The sequence below is a fragment of the Siphateles boraxobius genome, unplaced genomic scaffold (assembly GCF_051911475.1).
Source record: "Siphateles boraxobius isolate OS27281-9 unplaced genomic scaffold, OSU_SipBor_1 1, whole genome shotgun sequence".
NCBI classification, from domain to species: Eukaryota; Metazoa; Chordata; class Actinopteri; order Cypriniformes; family Leuciscidae; genus Siphateles; species Siphateles boraxobius.
The window spans coordinates 23,457,315-23,484,953 of NW_027508699.1; the positions used below are offsets into that span (position 1 = coordinate 23,457,315).

Genomic DNA, 27,639 nt, shown 5'->3' on the forward strand with positions numbered 1-27,639 from the left:
TCATCATTGAAACCTAAAAAAATATCACAGCTTAAAAAAAATTAAGCAGCACAACTGTTTCCAACATTGATAATATCAAATCAGCATATTATAATGATTTAAGAAGGATTATGTGACACTGAAGACAAGTAATGATGCTGAAAATTCAGCTTAGCATCACATAAATAAATTATATTTTAAAGTATATTAAAGACCAGTACACACACACACACACACACACACACACACACAATTAATTTTAAATGTGTTTTCAAAAGTTGTAGCCTAGTTTATATTGTTTTTACCCACAATCCCTTGCATATTTACTGCTTTTCACATTTGAAACCTTTAGGGTAAATCAGGTCAGGCAGGCAGTGTATCATCTATAATGGAAAATATTCAAGGTAGGCAAATTGGCATTTGGTTCCTCGTCTAAAACCACACTATATTATTACTATTATTATACATGGAGGTTTCGGTGGTTCGGTGTTCGAGTCGTTAGTCGCGTAAGTGCTGAACATTGCTGTTCCGTGTTTCTTGACACTTTCACCTGACAAACAAGCAAATAAACAAATAATACATAAATAAATAAAGTGCAACGCTCAAAACATTAACTGGAACGAAAACAGGATTTAAAAAAATACGGTACGCCTCTCTCCAACTGCGCATGCGCAACGAACATTTTCAGTGCCGTGTGTATCATTTTACTGCCAAAATATTGCACGTTTATGTTTTCTTAAACACTTAAGGCTTATATATTTAAGAAATAGACAGTTTTATGTGTACAGAAAGGCATTATTAGTAGGCCTATTCCTGCATTGCACGTTCTCTGGTACATTTTCTTGTATTAAAACCTCTCTTGGTGTGCCACGGAACGCACCTTAATTTTAATTGATTTATTCTCTTCACAAAGAACAATGAGTTATGACAAACCTGGCAGAGAGGGGTCCTTCAGAGGGAATAATCAAGTTCCAGATATGAACAGGTAATGCTGCTATGAACTAATTTTGATTTCAACGGGCCTTCCCTAATGGACTGTGTGTTATCCAAGCTGTAACGTTAATGAATGACATAATGACTTTCTAGAAATAAAAATGTACAAGACTATTTATATTCATTGCCATATAGACCATGGTAGAGCATGCAACTTACACATTTGATGTATGTGTACATTTCAAAGTGATTAATTGTTCTTTTTAGGTAAAGCTTGTTTATTTCTGAATATGGCTGAATAGTTGACAGCGAGATCAGTATGTTTCTAAATGGCTCTTTGGTCTTGCTGTATCTTCATTATTTCAAAGTGATTCAGAAGAAGGCGTTCTTGTGGATGACTGGTTGACATCCAAACAAGTGAGTGATTAACTTACAATACATCCAGAACACTGCTTATATTTGAATAGATTTAAGTCTGCTGTCTTATACTAAGATCTCTGAATCTTGTCTTGAAGATCATGTGAAGTGATTGAATTCTCAGAGCACCGTATGACATGGTGATAAACAGCAGTAAATATCTGTTAAGATGCCAGGTCTCAGGTGATTGTGTCACATTCTGCCTCAGGATTGTGACAGGTGGTTTCTTCACAGGGCCAGCTGTCCTATTTTTTGCAGCTAATGGTATATTATCTGCTAAATGTGTCCTACGGCACAAATACAAGGTGTTCTGCGGATAAAGGGACCTTACTACCAGAAATAGCCTTAACTGTGACAGGTTTGAGGTCTCTTGAGGATTGACCAGATCTTAAGTGAATGGAACTGCAAAGTCCTCACATTGCTTTAATAACTGAGAAGACTAGCTGAATAAAAAGTAGCAGAAATATTTTTTTTAGTGCATCAATATTTTTCTTGTACATATTGAGAACTGAATCTATTCTTTGGCGTTTATCTTCTGTGTTGGGCTTAACAATATATTATTTAGATCAGGGATGGGCAACGTCAGTCATGGAGTGCAGGCTGTACTGTAGAGTTTAGCTCCTCCAACCAAAAAACCTCACCTGCCTGTAGCCTTATTAATCCTGAAGGGGGTTGGGGGGTGGGATCTGTTTCACATGAAATAAATGTTTTTCTCCAAAACACGTTGGCCACAATTATTGGCACCCCTAGATTTTTTTACGAGTAAAATATCTCTGAAGTATATTCCCATTAATTACCTTTTTTTTTAGCACACCAGGGTGGCTAGGAACATGAAATTGTCTAGCTGTGACTTCTTGTTTAAGAAGTCACAGCTAGAGTAAAACCAAAGAATATAGTTTTTTATAAGATTTTTGAGCATCACAAAATAGAAAGTGGTTGTAAGAAAATAGCTAAATAATTGAAATCTCCATTTTGACCATCAGGGCAATAATTGAGAAGTTACAATCAACTAAAGATGTTACGAATCTGTCAGGAAGAGGACGTGTGTCTATATTGTCTTAATGCATGATGAGTAGGAGAGTTTGAGTGGCCAAAGACTCTCCAAGGATCCCAGATGGAGAATTGCAGAGATTAGTTGAGCCTTGGGGTCAGAAGCCTACCAAAAAAACAAACTCCAGCAAATTTAGTTGTCAGACATGACTGGAACTTCAAACGGCACAGGGTTCTGTGGTCAGATGAAACTAAAAAAAGAGATTTTTGGCAGCAAACATTCTAGATGGGTTTGGTGCACACAAGGATAAAAAGTACCCCATGTCTACAATTTAATATACCGTTGGATCTTTAATGTTGTGGGCATATTTTTCTGCTGGAGGTCCTGGACATCTTGTTCAGATACATGGCATCGTAGATTCTTTCAAATGTCAACAAATTAAAAAAAATCAAAACCCGACGGCTTCTGCTAGAAATCTTATAATGGGCCATGGTTGGATCTTCCATCAGGACAACCAAAACAAACATCAAAATCAGCACAAAAATAAAGCTTCTGCCATGACCGTCCCAATCCCCTCACCTGAACCCTATAGAAAATGAGTTGAGTGAACTGAAGAGAAGTAGCACCAACATGTATCTGGGAATCTGAAGGATCTGGAGAGATTCTGTATGGAGGAATGGTCTCTGATCAGTTGTTCTCCAAACTCATCAGGCATTATAGGAGAAAACTCAGAGCTGTTATCTTGGCAAAAGGAGATTGCAAAAAGTATTTAATAAAAGGGTGCCACTAATTTTGGCCAACATATTTTGGAGAAAAACATTTATTTCAATAATTGAAAGCGGAGGGGAAATCACATTATGAATTTCATAATGTGATTTCCCCTCCACTTTCAATTATTCTACTTCAATGAAATGGTTAGATTTTTGCAATTTTTTTCGAATGAAAGATCAAAAGGATAAACAATGCAGATTTATTTTTTTACAGACATTTTTGATCATATTTACCAGGGGTGCCATTAATTCTGACCACAACTGTAGGCTTGTTTTGGTTGTCAGACTCTTTCACAATTTCACTGGATTGTTAAAATTAATGGCAAAAGGAATTGTTTGGAAATGTAAACTAGGGTGACCAGACGTCCCGAAAAATTTGGGACAGTCCCGAAATCTAAGCCGTTGTCCCGAATCCTGAATCCGGCCCTAATTGTCCCGAAAATTACAGTATACTAAAGCAAAATCTTGAGTAGTTATTGTCTGATAAAAATTAAAAACTGTCCGTGGTTGTTGAGTCGTCCTACAGCCAGCCCCCGCCGGCTGCTCATTTGCTGCAGCATCTTTTTGTTTCTTTTTTGAAGTTCTACAAAGATACAGTAGGCGCGAATTTAGATATGCATTGATAAGCTAATTTTCATTCATTCCTTTCGTTGACATGGCTGGTGTACCGGAACCCCAACATGCCGCTAAAAAGCAAAAACTGCTCTGCAGGTATCGGGAGGAGTGTGTGGGGAAGTATCCATAGTAGGGACTAGTGGACTATCATGTTATGTAGCTGTTCATGAAAACGGTGTTTGTATTTTGGGATGGAAAGGATGAATATAGTAACACAAATTGTTTTCACTTATTGATGACATCATACCCTCGGGCGGCAGGTACATCAGATCCCACCTAGTTGTTGCCTGTGTTGCATAGCGTGTTCATGAATGTGGGAGTGGAGGCATCAACATAGGGGTGTAATCCTTTTGGGTTGGGGCGTGTTTGTTGTGGTGATTTCAAACATTTACAGCGTTTTAACAGAAATTGCTTACTGCACCTTTAAAACCATTTTTTGTGGGAAAATACGAATGTCTCTTAGACTTTTACACAGTACTGGTAGATGTGAAATATTAACACAAAATAGATTGGTAAGCCAATATAATAAGATTTGTCTATATTACAGAATTTGGATAAGTTCTCATTAGTTCAACAGCTTCCATTTTCAAATGAATGACTCAACAAGTGTTGGTTGGAACATGCTTAAATTGAGGGTGTATTTCTCAGGGTCTCTTGGATACATCAGATGAAGAGCTGAACGATGACCTTTTGTGTAGCGATGATGAGAACGAAACTATGAGGTAGGGTGAACTTTTCCTCTTCCTGTAGCAACCTGGTCTATTGGTGAACTGTTGGATAAAGGTTGATTTTTGATGCGCCCTAGAGCCTTTGTTTCTACTAAGCTCTGCTCAGAGCAAACACTGTCGAAGCACATTGCACATAATGGGAATATTGTTTCAGAATGCCCTTATCTTGCTCTTTTTTTTTCCATCTGGCAAATTTCCAAACAAGAATTACGATGCTGTAGAATACTGATTTCACGACATGGCCAATAATCGTAATACTTATAAAAAAAATTTTGAACACGGTTATATTTGCATTGTGATACATTAAACAGGTTGTGTTTTCTTTTTAGATGTCACGATGAAAGTGTTTCTAAACCAAAAGTGCAGGCGATTACAAAGCCTTACCTTGTGTGCGAAACTCCACACCTTGCTGAAAACCAAACCATATGTCTTAAAGAAGAACAGACAGAGGTGGACCCTGGTGAAGTTTTAGACATCGAAATCAATGCTCCTTCTGGAGATGAATTTCAAGTGAGTTACCCCTTTATCTCTTTAGATAGCATTGGTTTGTCGTTTTATTTTTTCCTTTCCCTCCTTAAGCTCTTTCGGTGCTTTGGAATCGTCTCCCTTGAGGGAGGGAGGGAGTGACAGGGAGGTGAAATTAGATCTATTATCACTCTCTAGCAGTTTATTTGTCTGTGCCCTGACAAAGTTAGTGCTGACAGCTTGTTTGGCGGAAGGTAATGCCCCCCTGTTGTCTCCATGGCAGAACTGAGCTCTGACCTTGAGGCCTGCATCCCTGCGGAAAAGAACTCTTTGTGTTTTAGGAGAGACTCCCCGCCAATTATCAGCCTCAGATAATGCATAGGCTTCTATCAAGCCGTAAACCAAATCTGATAACGTCCTGTGTAGGTGAAAAGATTATTGACCCTTTAAAAGATATCTGTGTGACTTAAATATGGAGGATATAACTGATACTCTTCTCTTGTTTTCTTGTCCACCAGAGAAAGAGATTATCCCAAATAATGGTGTGATACGTGTTGTGAAGTCAATGTATCATTATTTCAAGGACGTCTAAGACATTGCTGAATAAAGACTTGGCTTTCATTGTAGGAGAAGATACAATCTTTTCATAAGTGATTGAGAGCAATACAAAATAAGGTCAAATAAGCTCACTGGATAACCCAGAAAGAGTAATTCAATGGTAATGCTATTGAATATGTTAATCAGATACAGGGACAGCTCTATCCAAATGTCAGCTGATTAGATGTTCAGATGATTGATCAATAAAACATAAAGCCTGTGATGAAACACTGTTATGTGTTTTTAGCAGGAATTTTGTGAATACAGTGGCCATCAGCCGGCCAACATAAAGATGGATTAAAGATGGATGGTTTTGTCCAGTTTACACATTAGGGCTGAACGCTAAGGATTTTTTTTACCGAAGGGCCAGTGGTTCAGATTTTTACTTGCCCTGCCAAAATTTTCACTGGACCCAACGCAAAAAAGTAATAAATAAATTAAGTTAAAATAGTTATTGTTTTCATTGTGTTTGACCCATGAAACCTTAATAAATAATGTTATGACGCCAAATTTCAGATACCAGTGAAATTTCACAATTCTCGATTCCAATTTTGATATCACAGCAAAAACTAATTGCTTAACCAATATACATTTTATAAATTAATAAAGAAAATCAAACTGTCAGCAATAAAATAAGAAAAAAAATAATAGCAATAGCACAAATAAATACAATAGAACAAACATACATTAAATAATGCTTCTCCGATAGGTCTAAGGTCTCACACACCCTATTTGGTTCTCTTTTGCGTCTTCTTGCACTTGAATATTTATACTGGCAAGGCTTAAAAACGTGCAAATGATAAACTTTTGTGATGCTGCAGCACTGGTGCGATCAGGCAAGGACAGCAACGTCAACTATCATTGACGCTGGCCCCGGGCCATCAGGCAGTACTTATTGTCAAGCCCTGCTCGTGCAGGAGTAAAAAGAGTTATTTTATGTTTTGGTATTTCAAAAGAGAAGGTGAATATAAAGTACACAGGCGGAAGGCCTACTAATTAATTTGCCGGAAAAAATAAATAAATATGGATCCAAAGTTTGGGGTCTGGTCAGTAAATTTTTTTTTTTGTTGTTGAAAGAAATAGTATTCAAGCATGCATTAAATGTATCAAAATTGACAAAGACTTTTACAGCGTTACAAAAGATTTCTATTTCAAATAAATGCTGTTTCGAACCTTTGTACTCATTAAAGAATCCTGAAAAAAATGCATTACAGTTTCCACAAAAATATTAAGCAGCACAACTGTTTTCAACATTGAGAAAAGTTTCTTGAGCACCAAATCAGCATATTAGATTGATTTGTGAAGGATCATGTGACACTGAAAACTGGAGTAATGATGCTGAAAAATTCAGTTATGTCATCACAGGGATACACCACATTTCAAAATATATTAAAATACAAAACTTTCTTAACTGTATTTTTGTTCAAATGAGTGCAGCCTTAATGACCCTTGCAAGAGGCTCCTTTAAAAAACATTTTTTTAAAAATGTACTGAGCCCAAACTTTTGCAATGGATTGTATGTATTTCACACTTGAGATCTGTATGTTAAAGATACAAAGTAATTTCTCCACTTAATAAAGGTTAAACCTAATGAAATTACCTACCTTGTGGTATCCGCCATATTGAGCATCACAATGCAAGCCAATTACAGCTAACTTTATCTTTGTAGCCCCATATTAGCTGACACTTTCATTAGTAGTGGGTCTCAAATACACTTTTGGGTAAAAAAGGTATTTCTGTTATGATATTGACAACCAAAAACTTTTGCGCTTTTGCCAGTATAAAACCAAAACAAAATCCACTGTTGTAACAAACAAAAATGAATTTTTGGATATGCTAACAGTTTCCTTGTAGGATACAGAAACTTGGTATCTGCCAGCCTAACCATTTAGTTTGCTAAATAGATGCTGATATCTTAAATCTTCAGCTAATTGGATCCGTCTGTCACCTTTGACCTACTGCTCTATGTAATAGCAAGAGGCTGTTAGCCTAGACTGTAAACATAAACATACACCTGCAGTATACAGATGGTGTCTGCTGTTAGGTTTACAGTCTCTGTGCACCGAGTGTTAGCCTCCAATTGTGGCTCTGAGCTGCATTGTTTGTGTCAGGAGTAGAGACACAAAAGGGACCGGGGGGCTTTTTTTTAAGTTAAGAAGGGGTTGTGCTTGTGGGGGCTGGGATTCCCATCGACACTCAGTTTTGATATGCAAGCTGACATAATTTTAGCTCTGGAGCCTATTCAGCAGTTTTCTTTAATGCTTGGTCATGTGCTATTCTAGCTTTACAGAGTAAAGGATTACCAATGGAAAATCTTGTTGTTTCCTGTTAAGCTTTGTTATTTTGTAAAAAAAAATGTTCAGGGCTTAATTTGCTTTTTTTTTTCTCTGTTTGAATGCTTTGTTGGCCAAAACTGTAAAAAACTCATAGTGTTGTCATTTTGGAAGCGATAAAGAGAACCTAACCTTTACAACTTTCATATGTAGGAAACAGAAAATGAATAAATGTTTTTAAAACCACCATTTCACTCACACCATTCGACTCTTGATCTAGTGCACACCATGCACTGTACATTTCCAAGTATAAAAACCTTAGGGCCAGCTCTAGCAAAGCTCAATTGACATTTCAGTTTATGTTACAAATGTAATTTGCATTTTGTCAGAAGTTATGACCCTGTGCAGCACCCTATTTCCATTAAAAGGATGTGCTCCCTACCTACTGATTGGAGATGTCACCCGAAACCATTCTGTTACGCAGAGCAGTGAAATTGATTGTGACACATAGTGTGAAGGAAATAATTGCTGATTCATAGCCTGTTGAGAGGAAGACAGGTTAAAATGGAGGGTTCGATATGATGCTTGTATAGATTTCACCAGCGCCATTGCTGACCGTTAGTGCGGCAATGGCTCAGGTTCTGAGTCAGCTTCAGCAGTTTATGTACAGTTTTATTCACCGTTCATTTTATGGCAGCGGTGATCTGTGAGCAACATCAGGATCATGTTTTATATACCGTAGGTTCTTTTTCTTCATGCTTTGTGGTTGTTTCAGAATAGTGCAGAATGGAACTGATCGACTTGAAGCTGCTTTGGTAAACGGGGATCTTCTGCTTTGGAATGAAAGACCTTGGGGTTAATAGACAGACAAGAGTGTGGGGGATTGATACACACTCCATACTAACATAATCAACACACCCCCAGTCCCAGCAGACCAGCACTCAATGGGAATGTATGAATTTATTAAACATAAAATGCTTACCCTGCCAACTATTTGCATGTATTAACTTTAGTACACGTAATTGTGCATTTTCATTGGCGACTGCAAGAATGAGCGTGTGCATGTATGTATAGATTTAAAAAATGTTTTGATCTTTTTGTCATGCGAGTAGGTGAGCTTGGTGAGTTTGCTTTACGAAATTATTTCAATCATCAAGGGTTGTTGGTCCTCTTACTGTTGTTGATATTTGGATTATGCAAAATAACTTGGCAGTTTTCCACTTTGAGTCAATCATATGAAATTAGCTTTGTGTTTTGCTTTGGATTTAGCATCTCTCATGTGGTAAAAACATCTTTTGCATTAGACGATTACTGTAAAGCCCTATATAATATTTAATGAATGCAAAAGACAGCTGTTGCACATTCTGATAGTGCTGCGGTATTGTTCTAAACATGTCCCTCTAATTGATGATAAAGAGAACCCTCTTCCTCTCGACTCCACGACGAATGCTGAATGCAGCGTTGCTGGTGTCGGATCGGCTGAAACTGCTCATTTAACATGTCAGGAGTGAGTAGAGTGAGTGTAAATTATGCATAGCTCCACATTAGCATTATGTCATCTGCACAAAGCTGACTGGAGTTGCAGATGACTTCATTCGCTCTAACGTAAACTCCTCTTTAGTGTCTCAAAGCGGCACACCTGATGCTGATTTTATATCTTACAAGGTTGCCTTTTGAGATCGCCTCATAAATATTGCTACATTAACATCATGCATATTAAATGGACAGATATTTATCTCCAAATTTTTTTCATGTAAAAAGTAGTAATACAATATCTCAAAATAAACAGTCTTTTTTTAGATTTTGCATTTGTTTTTGTTTTTATTTTATTTTGAAAAAAGTTGTCACAGAAAGTTATGAAATATAATTAGAATTATAAAATAACATAAATACGAAGTGTATAATTAGTATAAATGAATCTATTTTTTGAATCATGCTCTGTTCATTGTATTGGCTTTTGCTCTTTGAGCAGTTTCCCTCAGACACATTTGTATTTTTCCGAAAAAATGTTTCAGGTGGTTGCTCACACCAGAGGTTTTAAGTATTAAGGCCCTCTCTTTGTCTTTCCCTCTCTTTACCTTTCTGTCTCTCTTTCCATGTTCCTCTCAGCCCCTGAAGTCACGGTAATCTGTGATCATGGCATTAATAGACACAGACAGGCGGAGGCGAGGTATCACAACCCCTCCTTCCTCTCTCTGCAGCACGAGTGGCAGCCCTATTGTCTGCTGGCGTCATTGTTGTAAAGTCCTGAATTGCCCGGCTTTATTCAAATGATATCACATTTGATAAAGTCATCTCTCAACGAAGAACATCATATAGCTCTGACCCTTTTGTAACAGGTATACAGTATCATTAAACACTGCTTTTAGAAGATATGATCAAACGTGGTCTTTTTGCTCCTCGGGCAAGTACGTTCCACCCACAGACCAAACCCTTCAGAGTCCTGAGTCACACCCTAGCTCTCTCTCTCTTTCTGAGCCCCCACAACACTTCGAGCCAATTGGCACCTTCCCCAGGACCAGAAGAGCCCTCTTTCGGCAAGGTCAGTCTCAGGCCTGCAGCCGCTTTCTGCCTGAGGGTTTCGCAAATTTACCTTTTTATTTCATCAAGCTGTTATTGCTGTGAATGGAATAATGAGCTGAAAAATATTGCTGTGGTTTTAGATATTTGGTTCGTCTCAACATTTATTAACTTTTTTTGAAATTAGGGGTATTAATAATATTAATATTAATATTAATAATGCAGTTCAATAAATTAATTTATAGTATTATTAATACAATATGTATGTTTATATTATTGTGTTATTATTGATGATAATAATAATAATAATAATGCTATTTTTAAATATTTTAATGATTTATTATTGTTGTGGTTCATCAGCAATAATATTCTACAATACATCATACTTTAATAATAATAGTAAAAAAATAAATAATAATAATAATAATAATAGTAATAATAATTCATTATTATTATAAATATAAATCATTATTATTATTGTTTTTGTCAATAATACAAATTCCCAAATACATTAATAATAATAATGTTAAAATATGTATTCTTTTTATTATTGTCAATAATAATACAATTCCAAATTACATTATATATTTTAATAACAATAATATATTCTTAAATATTCTAGTCATTACAGTAAATAACTGATTTCTTGTTTAGACTGCAAGGCTCCTTATTCATTGGAATGTTCTTTAATAGCTTGTAAGTCCATTTCCTGTCTTTAATGTAAGTTAAGGTGTCTGTACCAAAGTAAGTGTCAAATAGGCATTATCCTTTTCTATTGCAGTGCCCTTGATGTCTATACAAAGCCTGGCCCGGCCTGCTGTGGTTCCCTTGAGCATCCAAGGGAGTAGCAGCTGCTCGCTCAGTGTGTGCGTGTGTGTGTGTGTGCGTGTGTGCGTGTGTGTGTGTGTGTGTGTGTGTGTGTGTGTGTGTGTGTGTGTGTGTGTGTGTGTGTGTGTGTGTGTGTGTGTGTGTGTGTGTGTGTGTGTGTGTGTGTGTGTGTGCTCACAGACGGTGCTGTGTATATGTTTTCTACTGCTATTAATCATGAGTGCCCTGGCTAAACACTGTTTGAGTTGAATCTGTAAACATTGATAGGCGTCCTTGTGCAACTGGAAAGGTTTGATATGGGCTTTAGGCACATGTTTATTTCATTTCTAGGGAGGAGGGGGACTTAATGCTCAATAGGATGTGAGGTCACGGGCTTGGTACATATGCTCCAGCATCAACGTTTCTATTCAGTTGAAGTCTTATTCATTTTAATATGTCAAAATATCATTCCTAAATATCTTCTCCTCGAATTAGTTCTGCTCACATTAGATGTCAAGAAATTAGTTTTTATCAATTAACCTGAACCTGTAATCCTGTTTTCTTTTAATCAATCAACTTTCTACTTTCCATGAACTCCAAAATCATTGGTTGTTGCCTCCTTAAAAATGGCTTCATAAATGTGCACATTTGACATGATTGCATGGGCTGATCTTTTTTTGGAAAGGAGGAGAAAATTATCATCCGTTTCTAGCTGCAAGATCTGTGTGTTTGACCAAGCACACTTGTCTGTTCTACAAAAATTGTTTTCCAAGCCGGCTATGTTCATGTGCTCTGGGTGCCCATGATGTGGTGGTGTGTATTTTTCCACTCACAAATGTGAATCTCAATCGAGTGCTGCACTTCAGAGAGCAAGTCAGCCTAAACCAATCAGCAGTGTCGTCGGGCTAAGGCTTGGTATGATGCCGTTTAGAATGCAGGTGACAAAATGCCCCCCGGAAACTTCCATTTGCCAGTGGGCATCTGATTAATCACGATTATCATACCATTATCATACAATCACACCCTAATCGTACATGCAGGGTCCCATCTGTGGTGTGTGCGTGTGTGTGTATGGAATATTTTCTGTGTAGAAAGGTGCTTAAATATTAATCCTGTCTATCATTTTAAACTTCATTTTACAACTGCATTGAGTATTCCATTGAATTGAAATGGATGAATTGCCTCCAGTGAAAGATCTCATTAATTCCATTAATTGCAGCAGAGAATGGTTTGGCTGCTGTTTGTTTGCACTGGCTGAATGACAGCTCTGATAGTGAGTGAGGCAGATAAAGGCTCTTTGCTATGGATCAGTGGATTGCCCGCAAGTTTTTAATTCAGTGATGTCAAAAGTCGGTTAAATGGCTGTTTGTGAAAAGGAAAATATCAGACTGTTGTCTTGTTAAAACGCATCACATATAATCATCCAGGTCATAGAAGTTCAGTTTAGAAAATGATGCACTTTCTATTCAGCTCTGTTTTGATTTTGGCTGCAGATATACATCTTTTTTTTGTTGTTGCATATAATATTTAGATTATTGAATAGCTACCTATCCTGCAATAAATTATGCAGAAAACTCCGAAATTATTTTTAAGTGAATAATTTTGCCCTCATTTGACCTTCTTCAGCAGTAGGCCTACAGCACTTTTTAATTTAGAGTGCACTGAATATAAACATCCCTCTTATGACTCTCTGATTCCACAACATCATCTCTCCTTCAGGAAAGAGGCCCAGCGGCATGACCGTCTTCCCTCTCGATCGGTGCGGTTTCAATGGCAATTCTAATACTGAGAGTGAAAGACAACAGACAGAGCATGATTCTAATGAAACATCCTCCCATTGTCCTCTAAATCATCTCCGTTATTGAATGCAGTGCAATCCACACCTGGCTCCAGCCCTGGAGAGATTCAGTTGCCTCTATCTCTCCCTCTCCCTCCTGCTCCGTTGCTCTCTCTTTCTCTCCCTCTCTCTCTCTGTAAATGCAGGATTAGCCATTGAAAGAGCATGCTTGGTTATCAAATTCATACAAACGGCTTTTGCTTTTGTGTAGTGCTTTTAATTAAATCCTACTTGGGGGCTGGAACTGACCTTTTGAGTGGAGAACTGATTAAGTGCACAATGCCCAGTTATTTCTGAACCACAGTCTGTTGCATAGAGCTACTGATTAACTTTCTGTTTAGGATGACTTGGCTTGAATCTCATTCACACACAGGCCAAGGAGAGGAGAAAAAAAAGGAGTAATCAATTCTGGTTTAGAATGTAGATTAAGAACGATAGCATCAGGTAATTAACACGGGTAAGAGTGGCATTTTTGTATGTGAAGTACAGTGAAAAAGGGCTTATTTGAGAACCAAGGTGGATATTTAAGAGGATAAAGGTGAAATCCGGGTGGTTAGATTTTATTTGAAAGGATTAATTTGATTTATATGATTTATATTGAGGAAATATGATTGTTATCATGCCCCTGAAAAGCTTGGTGCAATTATGTCAGATGTGCTTAATCATAATGGCAAGGGTGCCAGCAAAGTTTCCTCTAACATTTTAAATCTCTCCTTAAATGTGAGCATACTAAAGGCAATCATTGTATATGTTGTCTTGCAAAAAAAAAATAAACATAAAAGGGCGTTTACCATTATTTCAGTATTCAGTGTCACATGATCTCTTAGAAATCAGTCTAAATCCTAATTTGGTGCTAAAAAACATTTCTTATTATGAAACTTTTTTTTTTAATTCTTTGATAAATAGAAAGTTCAAAAGGACATAATTTATTTGCAAATAGAAGTGTTTTATACCATTATAAATGTCTTTTATAAACTGTATACAATATAAAACTCACTTTTCAACTATTAAAAATAACAATGCTTATTAAAAATATACTTTTATTTTCTACATTTTCTCTATTTTATTTATTTATAAAAATTTATAAAAAATATTATTTTAAATATAAATTCTTATTTTATCCTTTATTTTCCTCTTCCTTAATTTGCTTTAGAGGTGATAAAATGACAAAGATACCTGCAGAATAATTTTTTTTTCTTCATAGTGTCTTAAAGTAAATGTCAGAGATTTATAGATGTTGATGGACTGCGGTCATTTATTTTTTCATGCACTGTGGTCTAAATGGATTGTTTATTTGAATATAATATCAGAATATGTGTTTTTTGGTGCTCAGTTGTTGGTGTTTGTCTGTATTAGGTTGGATCTGACTTGCGAGAGGGTTTCTCTCCTCAACCCTCAGGGTGTCATCTTAAACCCTCCTGCAAGGGACAGCCTGCCCCAGAGGAGACACTCACCAGACCCTGTCGCAGTCCTGGTGAGACCACATATCCCAACTGCATACAGTGCTCCAGACGGTTGAGCAAACACATCCGGTCTCGGAAGGTGTATGCTTAGATGTGCACACTCTTTTTTTCTTTTCTTTTTTTCTAACCGAACCATCTGTTACCGTGCTGCTCTTACAGTTGGGACACTTTAGAACCCTGTAACCTAAATGTATACACTAATATTTAAAAGTTTGGGGTCAGTATGATTTACAAAAATATAATTATTTCGTTTAGCAAGGGCACATTAAATCAATGAAACGTATCAAAGACATTTATAATATTACAAAAGATTTCTATTTCAAATAAATGTTGTTCTTTTAAATGTACTATTCATCAAAGAATCTTAAAAAAAGTATCATGGTTTCCACAAAAATACTAAGGAGCACAGATTGTGAATTAGATAAAAACATTTACAATGTTTTGAATTACATAAAAATGCCTATTTGCCTCTTTGACCTTTGCTCCATCCTCGGCACCTGCTGTATGCAGTCAGACACCCAAGGTAGAAACAGAAGTAGAGATGTCACATTAGATCAGCGGAAATATGGCAATATGGCACCCGCATGTTCACTTCCCCTCTTTTTTTGTCTTTGTTTCACCCCTCCTTCAAAGAGCCAGTGTTCCCAGGACAGCATATGTTTGATCAACAACACTCTGCTTCAGTCTTGGACACTAATCCGCTCCTCGCTGGACCTGCTCCCATGGGCTCCATTCATCCTCCAGGATATGAGAGTGACCTCTGGAGGCCCAGTCCAGCTTTGCAGGGTCCCACGGATCTGTCAAAGCCTGGGTCTCCCCACCATGGCCACTACTCTCTCCCGAAAAATCCATCAGCTCTGTCTGGCTGTCCCTTTTCTGCTCCCTCTGGACCACAAGCACAGGTAATATTAAAGGATGTAGCATATTGACCATTCCAATCTATGAGACGACTCTGCAATTGGGATTTGACAGATTAATGTACGCCTTATAGAGGCTATTTAACCTCTTGTGATGCTTAAGGTATTTTTCCCCATAAATACTCTTTAGATCCTTTACTTTATCTCTAGGTGTAGTGTACTTCCCATAAATAAATACCAAGTGCGCATTTGCCCTCTTTATAAGTTTTGTTAGAGCTGTGGCCTAGAGGTTAATTCACATTACTTCCACGTATTAAGCTGTGGTGCTTATACATGCACCATGAGTTTGAATTTGGTTTGTGTCAAAAATGGCATAAAAAAACCCTGCTAATATCATGTAAATAAATTTTTTATGTATACTCTAAATACATGAATGAACTTCAAAGTATAAATTTGTATGAATAAGGGTAAGCCTGTTTGTTCTCACGGACAGATGGACCCATAGGCTACGCTGCCCTCTAGTGTTTTTGGGCAGTTTTGGGCAATTACTCAGTTTCCAGTTTGGCTTCATTAGGCTGAGGCTGAGCTGGATCATTTCTACATCAAGGTCATTACATTTTGCTTTCTGTTGGCCTTTTTCTTAAACGTATCTATACACACACTTTTAAAGATGACCCCAGTATTATTTGTCATCCTTGAATCTTTATTTATTGTACACCATAGAGTTGTGGAGCTGGCCATGTTTATATGATATTCGTGTTGATTCTCACATCGAGTGTTGCAGCTAATTTTGCAGATTTTATTTCCATTTTAATCATCAAGTTTCTTTGTTAAAGTATGCCGTAATTAAATTGAAATGTCATCAACCAACAGCTCTTAGATTGGAAGTACTATGCCCTTTGTCTTAAACTCTACCCCTGCCTGTCAATCAAAGAAAAAACATCCTTAATCACAAGTCATTCAGCCTTCATCAGTAGTGCCAGGAAATGTTGTTGTTTAAAGCTGAAACTAATTTAGTTTAAATTTTAGTTAGATGTTTAAAGCATTAAATGGCTACAAATTTGAGTTTTTTAATGTTGCACTTGATTAAGATAAGATAGTTAGGAAGAGATTCTGTAAAGGAATATAGTTTTTGATCTTTTTTGACACTACTGTTAAAAAGTTTGGGGTCATCATTTATTTGTTGAAAAATACAGTAAAAACAGCAATATTGTAAAATATTAAAATGTTATAATTATTTGTAAGGTAGTCTGTTCATGTGATGGCAAAGCTTATCAATTATTTCAGTCTTCAGAGTCACATGATCCTTCACAAACCACTCTAATATGCTGATTTGGTGTTCAAAAAACATTTCTTATTGTTATCAATATTAAAAAAATTTGTACTGCATAATTTCTTTGTGGAAACTTCCACAGGAAACTTCAGGATTTTTTGATGAATAGAACATTCAAATTAACAACATTTATTTAAGATGGAAATCTCTTCTCACATTATAAATGTCTTTAATGACACTTTGATCATTTTAATGCATTCTGACCCCAAACTTTTGACCTGTAGTGTGCTTCTAAGATGTATATTTCTTTGGTTAAGGTCCTCCTCTTATTTATTCACTCATCGTTTCTCTACGTGTAACATTATGATATAACTTTACTAATCCAGCAAGCCTCACTGGCTGAGCTTTTATTACCAACCACAGCACATATCCATCTCTAATGACAGCCTCCATCCTACTCAGAAACCTGCTGTGCTGGTAAGAGCTGTTGCCAGGATGGTGCAGAGTGCCAAGCCAATGGCTGTTGCCAGGGGGATGCCCATTGCTACAAGGCAGCCAGCAAGTGCCAAGTCTAAGATCTCTGCCAAAACTCCACCAGCACCAGGGATGGTGGGAAGAAATGTGGGTCAGAAGGTCAAGGTGAAGCCCCAAACTCCCGCAAAGCCGCTAAACATGACAAACGACAAAGAGGTCAGTGTGATGTTTGTGACAGTCACAACTTTATTAAATGAAAACCTTGTTGAATAAGACATTAGCTGTGTTGTACTGTTTAGCATCATTTCACAGTTTTTGAATCGATGTGTTTGAAGGCTAGGAGTCTCTCTCTCATTTTCTCTGGCCTTTGATATAAATGTGTGTGGTAATAGAGCCTTTCACCCCCATGCTCAAGGTCAGACAGTCTGTGTGAAAGCTGTTCATTAGACCAATTATTACCTCTAACAATGCAGTCAGGAGGAAATCAATAGCCACTGTCAGGGCTGTTTCAAAGCCTTGCTCTGAAAATCAATCAGTCCAGCTTCTATCTGCATTCTCCTCCTTCAGTCATGATCAGACAGCAGACATTTGCCAATATCAGCAAGGATTTTTGTTTGAAAAAAATTATTTAATTATATTTAGCTGAATATCTGCGCCTAAAGCAATAACAGAACACGAGCAGTTACACCTTATAATGATTTTCTTTTTAATGAGGTGTTCATTATAAAAAAAATGTACTTATAAATGTTTAAGCTTGCTGTGATTATAGACTTGAGTTGTTTATTTGCTTAACTGGTCTTTTTTGTTATCCTCAGCATGATGAGGTGTTCTACAGGCAGAGGCTGCAGAAGCAGATGCGACTGAGGGAGCAGGTTATCAAACATAAGGAATGGGGGCGATCGATGCGGGCCATAAACAAGAAGCATCTGCTTCTGGAGCGCTTCCAAACTGATAGTTCCACTGGACAATGGAACAACAACCAAAATCTACAGAAACAGCCGTGCATCCTGAATTCTCACCCTCGAAAGGTTTCGCACCAGCAGCCCTTCCATAATCCCCCTCGCTGTCTCGTTCCGGAGTGCCAACCGAGATTCCAGTCTCTGCCTCCACAGCAGCACCAGTACCAGCTTTTAGCACCCGCACTTCAGCCGCCATGGCAACATGCTCCACCGGCTCGAGGGAATCCATCAGGCCGTGCAGCAGAGATGCAGCGTAATCAGCCTCATCAGCGGGGCACAGACAGGGTGATGTTAAAGGGGATGGAGCAAATCCCAAATCAGATGAACCAACAGTACAGTAATGACGAGGCCCATGCAGCAGATCCGCAGGTAGTTCGGCAAGGAGGCAAGAGGATATTGGAGCTGAGAACTTCTGAGGGGCCTGTTCCCACCAAAATTACAGTGGTCAAACACTTCAGCCCAGGTGTAAGTACTGTACTTCCACATGAATTACCACATATAACTGCTACTTAGGAATGAATTATTCAAAATCTCAAATAACTCTCACAAGCTTTGGCTTTATTATAGGCTGTTACAATACAGTTCATTTTGAAGTGTCTGATTACTGATTACTTACAGAACCGATTTTTAAATATTTTATTTTTGCACCAGTGACAAAATAATAACTAAATAAACATTAAACCACAAAAAGTATGCATTATGAATGTTTTGATGATGATATTATTGTTGTTTTTTTGTTGTTAACGACAATAATTTACAATGCATATGTTTATATTTTAATGTGATTATTATTATAAGTATCATTATTATTATTGATGATATTATTACTATAGTTATTATAATTATTATTAAAATATTGGTAATGCATATGTTTTTATTGCTGTAGTCTAATCATTTTTATTTGGTTTATCATGCTGTACTGTATGTCAAGCATTTATATAACAAAAGCATTAATGGCTGTTATGTAAAGTTAATTGTTTTTGAGTAAATTTTTGCAAACACATTAAAATATTAAACATGTTTACATGTTCAGTGAATTAAATAAAATACGTAATTTCCAAACTGAATTAAGAAATAAAATCAAATACATTTTTATATATTATATTAAGTATTGAAATAATCGTTCTCCTCCTCTTCCAGTTTGATCCCCATTTTTTGCTAACTTTTTAGCATGTTAATAAATGTTGGTGCCGTTTCCACAGAATGAATTATATGTCCATATATTATTGTATGGCAATATGCACATGAATATAGAGGTAAAAAAAATGTCCCTTCTATCATTCCTCCTTCCAAAACAATCTCCTTAATTCACCCCATATAATAATTCAATCTTCCCCATGCAACTTCCCAAACCCAGGGACAGCAGATGCAAATTAGCTTTTAGCTAACTCTGGTGCAATTACTTTTAACTGTGCATTGTCCCTGTAAAAATAAACAATAAAGAAACTTCAACGTTCTCCTTCATCTCTGTCTTTCCTGTGTAGCCGCCCTTTCTCTCCCTTCTTTCCTTTCCATAACCTGTCCTGAGACGAGAGGCACGCGAGTTTTGGAGGCCGATGAAGATAACAGAGTGTCAGTCTTAATAGAGGTTGTGGTGGTGAGTGGGTGGTTCTTTGCGGAGAAATATCTGCGGACAGCCGAATCGATGAGGTTGCATTTGACAGAGTGGTGCGGGCCTGCTGAAAGACAGATCAGCAAGATGCTACCCAGGGACATTGTTCCGCTGTCAGTCTCATCCGCGCTGACAATGTTATCTCTCTCCCTCTCTCCAGTATCAAGTATCTTTCAGGTGTTCAGAATTGGATGTCACCCCCTGAAGACGTTCAATTAATCTTTGGTGTGTGTTTGCTGGCATTAAATGTGTGTGTGTGTGGGCACGTTCTCCTAATACCTGTAAATAGAGAGTTGCTAGTATGGCGGATTTGGATTGAAGAGCTTAGCCACAGATAAGGGAAATTAATTTTTCATCAGGAATAATAGCAGGCATGCCAACAGGGAACACAAAGCAGGAGTGAAGGCGAGTGGGGAATTTGTCAAGTGTTGTCACCCCGGGATAATACTGCTTAGTCTGTGATTGGTGTAATGGAGGGCTGTGATTTCTATGGAGGGGGATTAATCACTTTACACTGTGCTGAGAGCAGCGGAATACAGATAGCGCTGTTTCACTGCGTCAGGTTGTGCTTCTTTGATTCGGGATGTCCTTGGGACATGTTTATAGCATAATATGGTCTGAAGTCGTATTCACACTCAATGCATCAAAACAGGGGTATCCAGTGCAGTAAACCCCTTTTAGTATCAGCGAATTTACTGGCCAATAATGTCTAATTTCACCGGTCCTCATAAATTCGGAATTATAATGATTTTGGATGAAAACCTCTGTACAGTGGAACTTCTAACCATTTGCATTTCTCACTGATGTGCCACTCTCCTCTCCTCTATTGGTCATTCAACTCAAACTGGGCCCTTAAACTTCAGCTTTGGACTTAAACTTCCAACTTGGAAAACTGCTGAACTCCTTGGCTCAAAAGTGGTTTCATTGGTTAATTTATCCCACCCAAATCAGCTAAAAGAATATAAAGCAAAGATTTTGTATGTTTGTATGTTTGTATGGATTAACACTGGGGACGAAAATTCAAATGGCAACAAGTTTTTTCCTTTAGTTCACACCATTTGGGTGGTGCTAACATACTTAAACTGTTTTTTTTTTATAAAGAGTGATGATAATAATAAGATACGTTTCTTTAGCACCAAATCACCATATTAGAATGATTTCAAATTTTTCTAATCGAATTAATTGCATGATATGGCAATTAATTAAATGAATCGCATATATCAATATTTGCTAAGGAAAAAAAAGATTTGCCGCAAAATTAAACTAATTCAAAGAAATTACATTATAGTGTCAGTAAAGTTAATAGTTCATAGTTAATTATGAGAACCTTGCATTTTGTTCCATTCTGTTGTGCTTCATCGAACTGTTGTTAAATGTGTCTTGAGGCGGATGTTTACACATTCTGTATTGGCTGCTCTCAGTAGGAATTGTTTGGCAGTAGTAGTAGCTGATTAAGAAATTGAAGGTGGTATTGCTCTAATTATTCAAATTCAAATTGTTATTCTGTGTTTGTGTTACATATATATATATATATATATATATATATATATATATATATATATATATATATATATATATATATATTGACAACCCTAATACATTGTCTGATAATACCACTGACTGTCTCATAGACCATGTGGGAAAAATCAATTATGTCCAGGTCTGTTGTCCTGCAGGAAATGTTGTGATGCTCTGTCTAACATCATAACATAGTCTGTGGGAGTTCCTTTGTTGTACATCACTGTAGGCCAGTTGTTTTGACTGTAGGCCTGGGGATGCCCACTGCTTTCACAGCAGTGCAGTGGTCAGGTGTGACATTGAGGCCCAGCCAGCCGAGAGAGGTGCGGAACTTGAAGCAGAGCGAGTCGTGGGGAATCCTGATTTGTTTATGCTCATTAAGCTCTGAGGTGGGAGGTGGGACACTCGGCAGGATGACAGGAAGGTGGATGCTGCATGGGAAGGTCAGGAAGACACGTGGAAGTGGACTAAAAATACACTAAGAGTTCAAGTCCACCCTTAGGCCTGCTTTCCAACATTAGTGATGACGAAGAGGTTAATAAGAGAGAAAGAGATTAATATTAAGTGCATTTATGTAATTGTTTATTTCAGAAATGTTGAATTTTCTTGAATGCGTTTTTATATGGTTTTAGTCAAGTGGAATGTTCAGTGCACATTACGTAGTTTGGTCGGTTTTTGTTGCTTTTTCTATTAGAATAAAACTTTGGAAAAGAAAAGAATGGGACAGACATAATAATATTGCCATACATTATCTTTAACATTTCACACAAATTGAAAATGACAAGTTTAAGACACTATTTTAAGAATTATTATGTAGCTACCGATATATTTGATGCATGTGATTCTATCCATTTTTAACATTCCTATTCTTTAGTTGATGTTGTTTATGTAGACTATAAATGGGAGTACAAGTTCTGATCTCTCTTCACAGATGAGTGAAGAGACTAAAGCGGTGACTGAAGCAAAGGCCAGAATTGTCACCTTCAGTATGCCTGATTCATCTCCACCTTCATTTCTGCAATACGGGCTTAAGCTAAACCATCCCAATGAGAAGAGAGGAAATGGCACTAACCAGCCCCATGACAAGGTGAATGTGTCTCTGTCCTTATCCTGTTGTAAACGTGGGCGAGTGCTGCACTTTATTCTTCGTCCTTCTGGCTCTTTTTCCTTATTTCTGTTATGTATGCATGTGGAACTTAATATTGTGTTTTAAGGGGAATTTTAACCTTAAGGTGCAGTCACATTCGCTCAATTTTGGCAATATTTTGCAGGCTAAAGAGGTCAATTGTCAATTTTCGCTAGCTTATTATTGATACATGAAGCCCAGAAGTTACACTCAAACCAAACAGTTTTCTCTTGGTCAATGCGGCAAATTTGCGTTACCAAACTGAACACTGGCTGAACACAATTCTTTTCACTCTTTTGTGTGGATTCCTATTGAAATATCTGGATTTTTCAGCACCTTTAATCAGGATAGACACCATATTTTATTAGATGCCAGTGAATGGTCTTTTGGATTGTGTGTTTGACTAAACATGAAAATTGTCTTCCCGAAAAATCTGTTTGTAAAATGTAGATGTCTTGGTGACCTAAGACAATAGACCTTAGTCAGGGTAGCGCCATATTTAATATTTAATTTAATAGTTTTGACAGGAATGAAAGCTTGGCTGTGAGGGAAAGGAGTACAGCATGTGCAGTGGATACTGTTGTTCATTAACATACCAAATGTCTAATGAAACATCTTACAAAAAAAACTCTCAGTGGATAAAAACTCATAACAGTTTTGAAAGTTGTGTTTTTTGAAAATGACACGTGAACTATAACGCACGGTAATGAAAAACCTGGAAAATTCATGGAATTTTAATATAGCTATTTTCAGGTCTGGAAAAGTTTTGGAAAAATAAATAAACCCAGAAAGTTTTGGAAAAGTCATGGAAATTTGTTCACAAATATCTTTAAAATAGAATATGTTTAGTTGATAACATTGGTTAAACAAATTACAATACTTAGCATTCAGACAGTCAGTCACATGACGTTTGCGTGGAGTAACATCTGGCACAGCTTGTACTTATGATTAAAACAAATAGCAAGCAAACAAATAGCATTAATAGTTATTCATTTTAGTAATGCTATGATATGATACATTTGAACATGGATTTTTATTATTTTACATTTATACATAGACTTTCATGGAACATTTAGGTCATGAATGTTTGCTGGGAAAGTCATGGAAATTTAGTGGTAAAAATGTGTACTCTGTTTATGCAGTGCATGCCATTGTAAAAACAGCCTCGTTTTTATCCTCAAAAAATTCAATATGGCGCCTACCCCCTGACAAAGCTCTTTAAGATCCATTGACCACACTGTATGTACGTTCCGTACAGCCTCATTTCCATTAGTGTAAAATTGAATATGGCATCTAACCTCACAAAGGTCTATTCTTTTGTTAGTCAATAGAGTAAAAAACATTGAGGCATCTCATTCGTATTGAAACATCAGCAGACGCCAGAAGGGCAAACTAAATTGGTCGTCCCGGCGTGCGCCTGGCGCTCGCTGCAGGTTGTTGTTCAGGGGCGAGGTATAGCCGAAGAGGGCCAGATGGGCAGTGCCCACTTGGTGCCTGGCAAACAGACGAGCTGTAGAGCGGGAAGAGGGGGGAGAGGATGGGCAAGGCTTCCAGACCTGGTGTCAGTTGAAGGGCTTTCTTCATCAACCGCTGGGGTCCATCTGAAAAACCTGCTGATGTCGGTAAGACCCATTCAGGTAGGTCAAATCCCCGCTCCCCTCCCAACTTCACCACTCACTGTCAGGCCCGTCTACTCACCCTGGAAAGCTGATACGATCAGTGCAATTTACTGTGAAACAGCTTAACCCCTTTTTGAAAGTTAGTGCGGTTAATGACACGCTGTCAATACAGTATCGTAAGATTGGCACTGCAGTCTTCTGCCCTTGGTGTTTGCCTCCTTGGAGACATCTTCAATTTCTCATAAATTGATGTGCCTTCTATAATTTTTCAAATTTTCTGAAAATTTGTCTGCTGGATATAAATGCTCTTATATCTCTACCTTAATTTACGTACTTTGTTAAAACTTTAGGTTAAATTTGTAATAGGTTAGGTATCATTCACTAACCATGAACAATACTTTTACACCATTTAATAATCTTGGTAATTGTTGATCTCTGCATACTAATATATTAGTTATTGTATGATCAATAAACATGAATTAGCAATGACCAATAGTACACTATCATTCAAAAGTTTAGGGTCAGTAAGTTTTTCTTATTATTGTCGATGTAAAAAAAAAAACAGTTGTACTGTTGTTTTTGTGTAAACTGTCATAATTGTTTTAGGTTTCTTTGATGAACAAAAAGTTCAAAAGAAATGCCTTTATTTGAAATAGAAATCGTTTGCAACATTATAAACGTCTGACACTTTAGATTAATGCAATGCATCCTTGCTGAATAAGTATTCATTTGTAAAAATTAAAATAAAAGTAAAACACTCACTGACCTCAAACTTTTGAATGGTAGTGTATATTTATAAATTAGAATTACCCTTTATTAATGAAATGCTGTTATTATTGTTCATTGTTATTTCATGATACCAAATGTATTAGCTAATGTTATTGAATTTAACCTTAATATAGTGTTACTGTTAAGTGCTTTTTATCCATGCCTTAATTTACATCCATCATTATGAACTATTAAATTAATCATTACTAACTCCAATTATCATGCTCATGAGTTACAGCACTACTGAAAAAGTAAAAAAGACAAGTGAGGAAAGACAGGTACGATGTGGCGACTCGTGAGATTAAACTCAAAAGAAGCAGAGACAGAAACAATGTCACTATCACAAAGAAACAATAATTCATTTTTAGAAAGGAAGTTCATGTGGAGACTGTCTGATAAAGTCTCTCGTTTGACCTAACAGTATGTGGCATCTTCTCTACTGAATCTGACATCTGCTTTATCTGTTTTGAAAGAACAGAATGAATGTTTGGCATTGCTCTGTAATTATTCGTAATGCACAAGCCCCTCAGATGACTGAGCAGGAAGTAGGAAGCTCTGAGGATGAAGTATTCCCCCATAGTTCCCCATGCTCACTGCAGCCAATCACCTGCTGTTGCCTGGTCTGTTGATGTGCCTGTCAGCACAGTATGACTCTATCCCTGGTGTACGCGGATCTAAAGGCTTGACGGGGTTGAGAGGCGTTCGGCTGTCATGTCGTGCATTACTGCACAGAGAGTGAGAGGTGATTGTTCACTCGCTGACACAGAGGCATCATAGCGCTGCCTTGAGCAATGCTTGGCAGTCATCTGAATCACAGCTTTCATATGCGTTTTGTATGCGAGTAGGTGTGTTTTCTTTCTTCCAGATTAAACCATTCCCCCCTCCTGTGGCTGTCACTACGCATTATATTTGGTTAGCTGATAAACTACTTGGCTGTTCATTTAATTAAATAAAAATATAATTATAAAATGAGGATTAAGAAATTAGTTTTGAATGAAAGTAGAAATTACGCTATCACTTATGGTGTTATTACATAAGATGGTAATCCTGTCATTACTAGGATTAGTGTTCATAATGTTCTTTTTCACTTATCTTAACATTTTGTGAGTGGAATAGTCTTGGTAAGATAAGATATGAAGGCATATTGCAGTTCCCGATGCTCGTATCCTAGTTAATTTTATAATTTCATTAAGCTCCGCTAGAGGGCAGTCTTAGTCGACTTGAGGTCTAGGTAAGGCTGAATACAGAAAGGTCAAGAGGGACTATTTGCTATGCTATTAGTTATACCTCTTATATTTTCTGGGTGTGGATATTTGAAGAGTTACTTCAAAACAATTATATCGAATTGTTTGTCTATTGTTAAACTTTTCAGAGATGAAATTAATTTTCAAATATTTCTTACAAATTATAGTAAAGCAAGTGACTGAAAATTTCAGTATGGCACTTTTAAATAAAACTTTCAGCTGCACTGAATTTATTTGAAAATACAGTAAAAACAGCAATACTGTGAAATAATAGTTTAGAAATATTTTTTTTCTATTTTTATACATTTTCTAATATGCTTATTTGGTGCTCAAGAAACATTTCTTATTATTATCAATGTTGAAAACAGTGTATATATACAGTGTATAGATACAGTGTATATATATATATACTGTGTATATATATATATATGTATTATATATTATATTATATATATTTTCATCTTATATTTATCTTTGATAAATAGAAAATTCAAAGAACAGCATTTATTTGAAATAGAAATCTTTCATAACATTATCAAAATCTCTGCTTGTCTCTTTTGATAAATTTTATCCATCCTTTCTAAATTGAAAGTATTCATTTCTTTTGAAAAATCAAGTTAAATAAAGTTTTAAAACATTAGTTTTAGAGTAGCCTATGTATTTAGCATTGACTTGTTTGAATCCATTGTAGATGTGATCAATGAAACAATCTGTGCGTGATTCATTTAGCAACATCCGTGGTGACAGGATGGGATCTACACAAAAGTCGTTTTCAAGTATTTGCTAGATGTTAAGATCTATACCACCCACAGCGTCCTGCAGTGACCAAACGGCTACCTGGAATGTTAAAACGAGCGGCTATTACATGCAACATTGATTCTCAGTGGCTTCTAATGAGCTGGCGGTTTTATGATGTCACAAGCATTACAACAACACCACTGACCCTGACAAGCAGCAGGCCCACTGTCACCCTATAAAAATGGACCGAGTACACTACTGGAAGGGGAGAATGGGCGCCAGCCCAACATCATTACTTTTTAATGAGTGTCCCACAGGGGTCATACCTTTGATCTGACCTTTATAACCTTCTTTTGACACAGGTGGCTGTCAGGGGAAACGAACGCAGTGCTTTCATGTAAGTAGACTCCATATTAGTTTCCCAGCATGTTCTCGTTTCAATCATATTTGTTTATGTGGTATTGGGTACCATATACCATGATGCTCTTTTTTTTCTCCTTTTGTCTTTGATATTATAGACCATTAAGTTCCGGTGTGAGAACAGAGCCTGTTACTGCTCAAACCTGTGTCAACTTCATAGTAAGACTGAACCGCTGAATCTCTCGGAGACCAACCCTATCCAACAACATGCTGAGTGGAACATTTTCAGTGTTCTCCCAGTTTTGGCAATGTTTTTGTTAGGATGTGATATTTGCCCTTTTTGTGATTTTTGAAGACAGTGGTTTGGCAGTGTTTACATTTTGCTCCTTGGTTTCCATTAAAAACAAACATACTTGCATGGTCCTTGGGTGGCTGTTCATCTAATTTAGCAGAAAATGTAAGATATAAGAAACAGTTATATTGAGTAACTTTTGTGGAGTCACTCTTACTTATGCATTATTCTTTATAAATGTTTTAAAATTTAGTGAAGCTGTGTGTCTGTGGAAATTGCAGATAAAAGAGTAGGTATGAACATGTAAGTTTATGTAGATACTGTATCAGTTGTTCTCTAATGAAAGTTTCCAAAAGTTTTGACAGTATACAAAGCTTTGAAATAGGTCTGTATGCAGTCAATGA

The 27,639-nt window shown here is 36.9% G+C and overlaps 1 protein-coding gene across 2 annotated transcripts; it reads left to right on the forward strand.

The window, feature by feature from the left end:
- Nucleotides 1-892: 892 nt before the first annotated feature.
- rbm33b (RNA binding motif protein 33b) lies at nt 893-27,366 on the forward strand. 2 transcript variants are annotated; one of them, XM_077229507.1, is made up of 11 exons: nt 893-964; nt 1,281-1,329; nt 4,354-4,427; nt 4,763-4,943; nt 14,289-14,406; nt 15,029-15,297; nt 16,988-17,215; nt 17,815-18,423; nt 22,020-22,175; nt 26,946-26,980; nt 27,102-27,366. In XM_077229507.1, the coding sequence occupies exons 1-11, from the start codon at nt 897-899 to the stop codon at nt 27,178-27,180; spliced, it is 1,866 nt and encodes a 621-aa protein (XP_077085622.1). In that variant the 5' UTR covers nt 893-896; the 3' UTR covers nt 27,181-27,366. The 2 variants fall into 2 exon arrangements, with proteins under 2 accessions (XP_077085622.1, XP_077085631.1); XM_077229516.1 differs by having other exon boundaries at nt 15,035-15,297.
- The last annotated feature ends 273 nt before the right edge of the window (nt 27,367-27,639 follow it).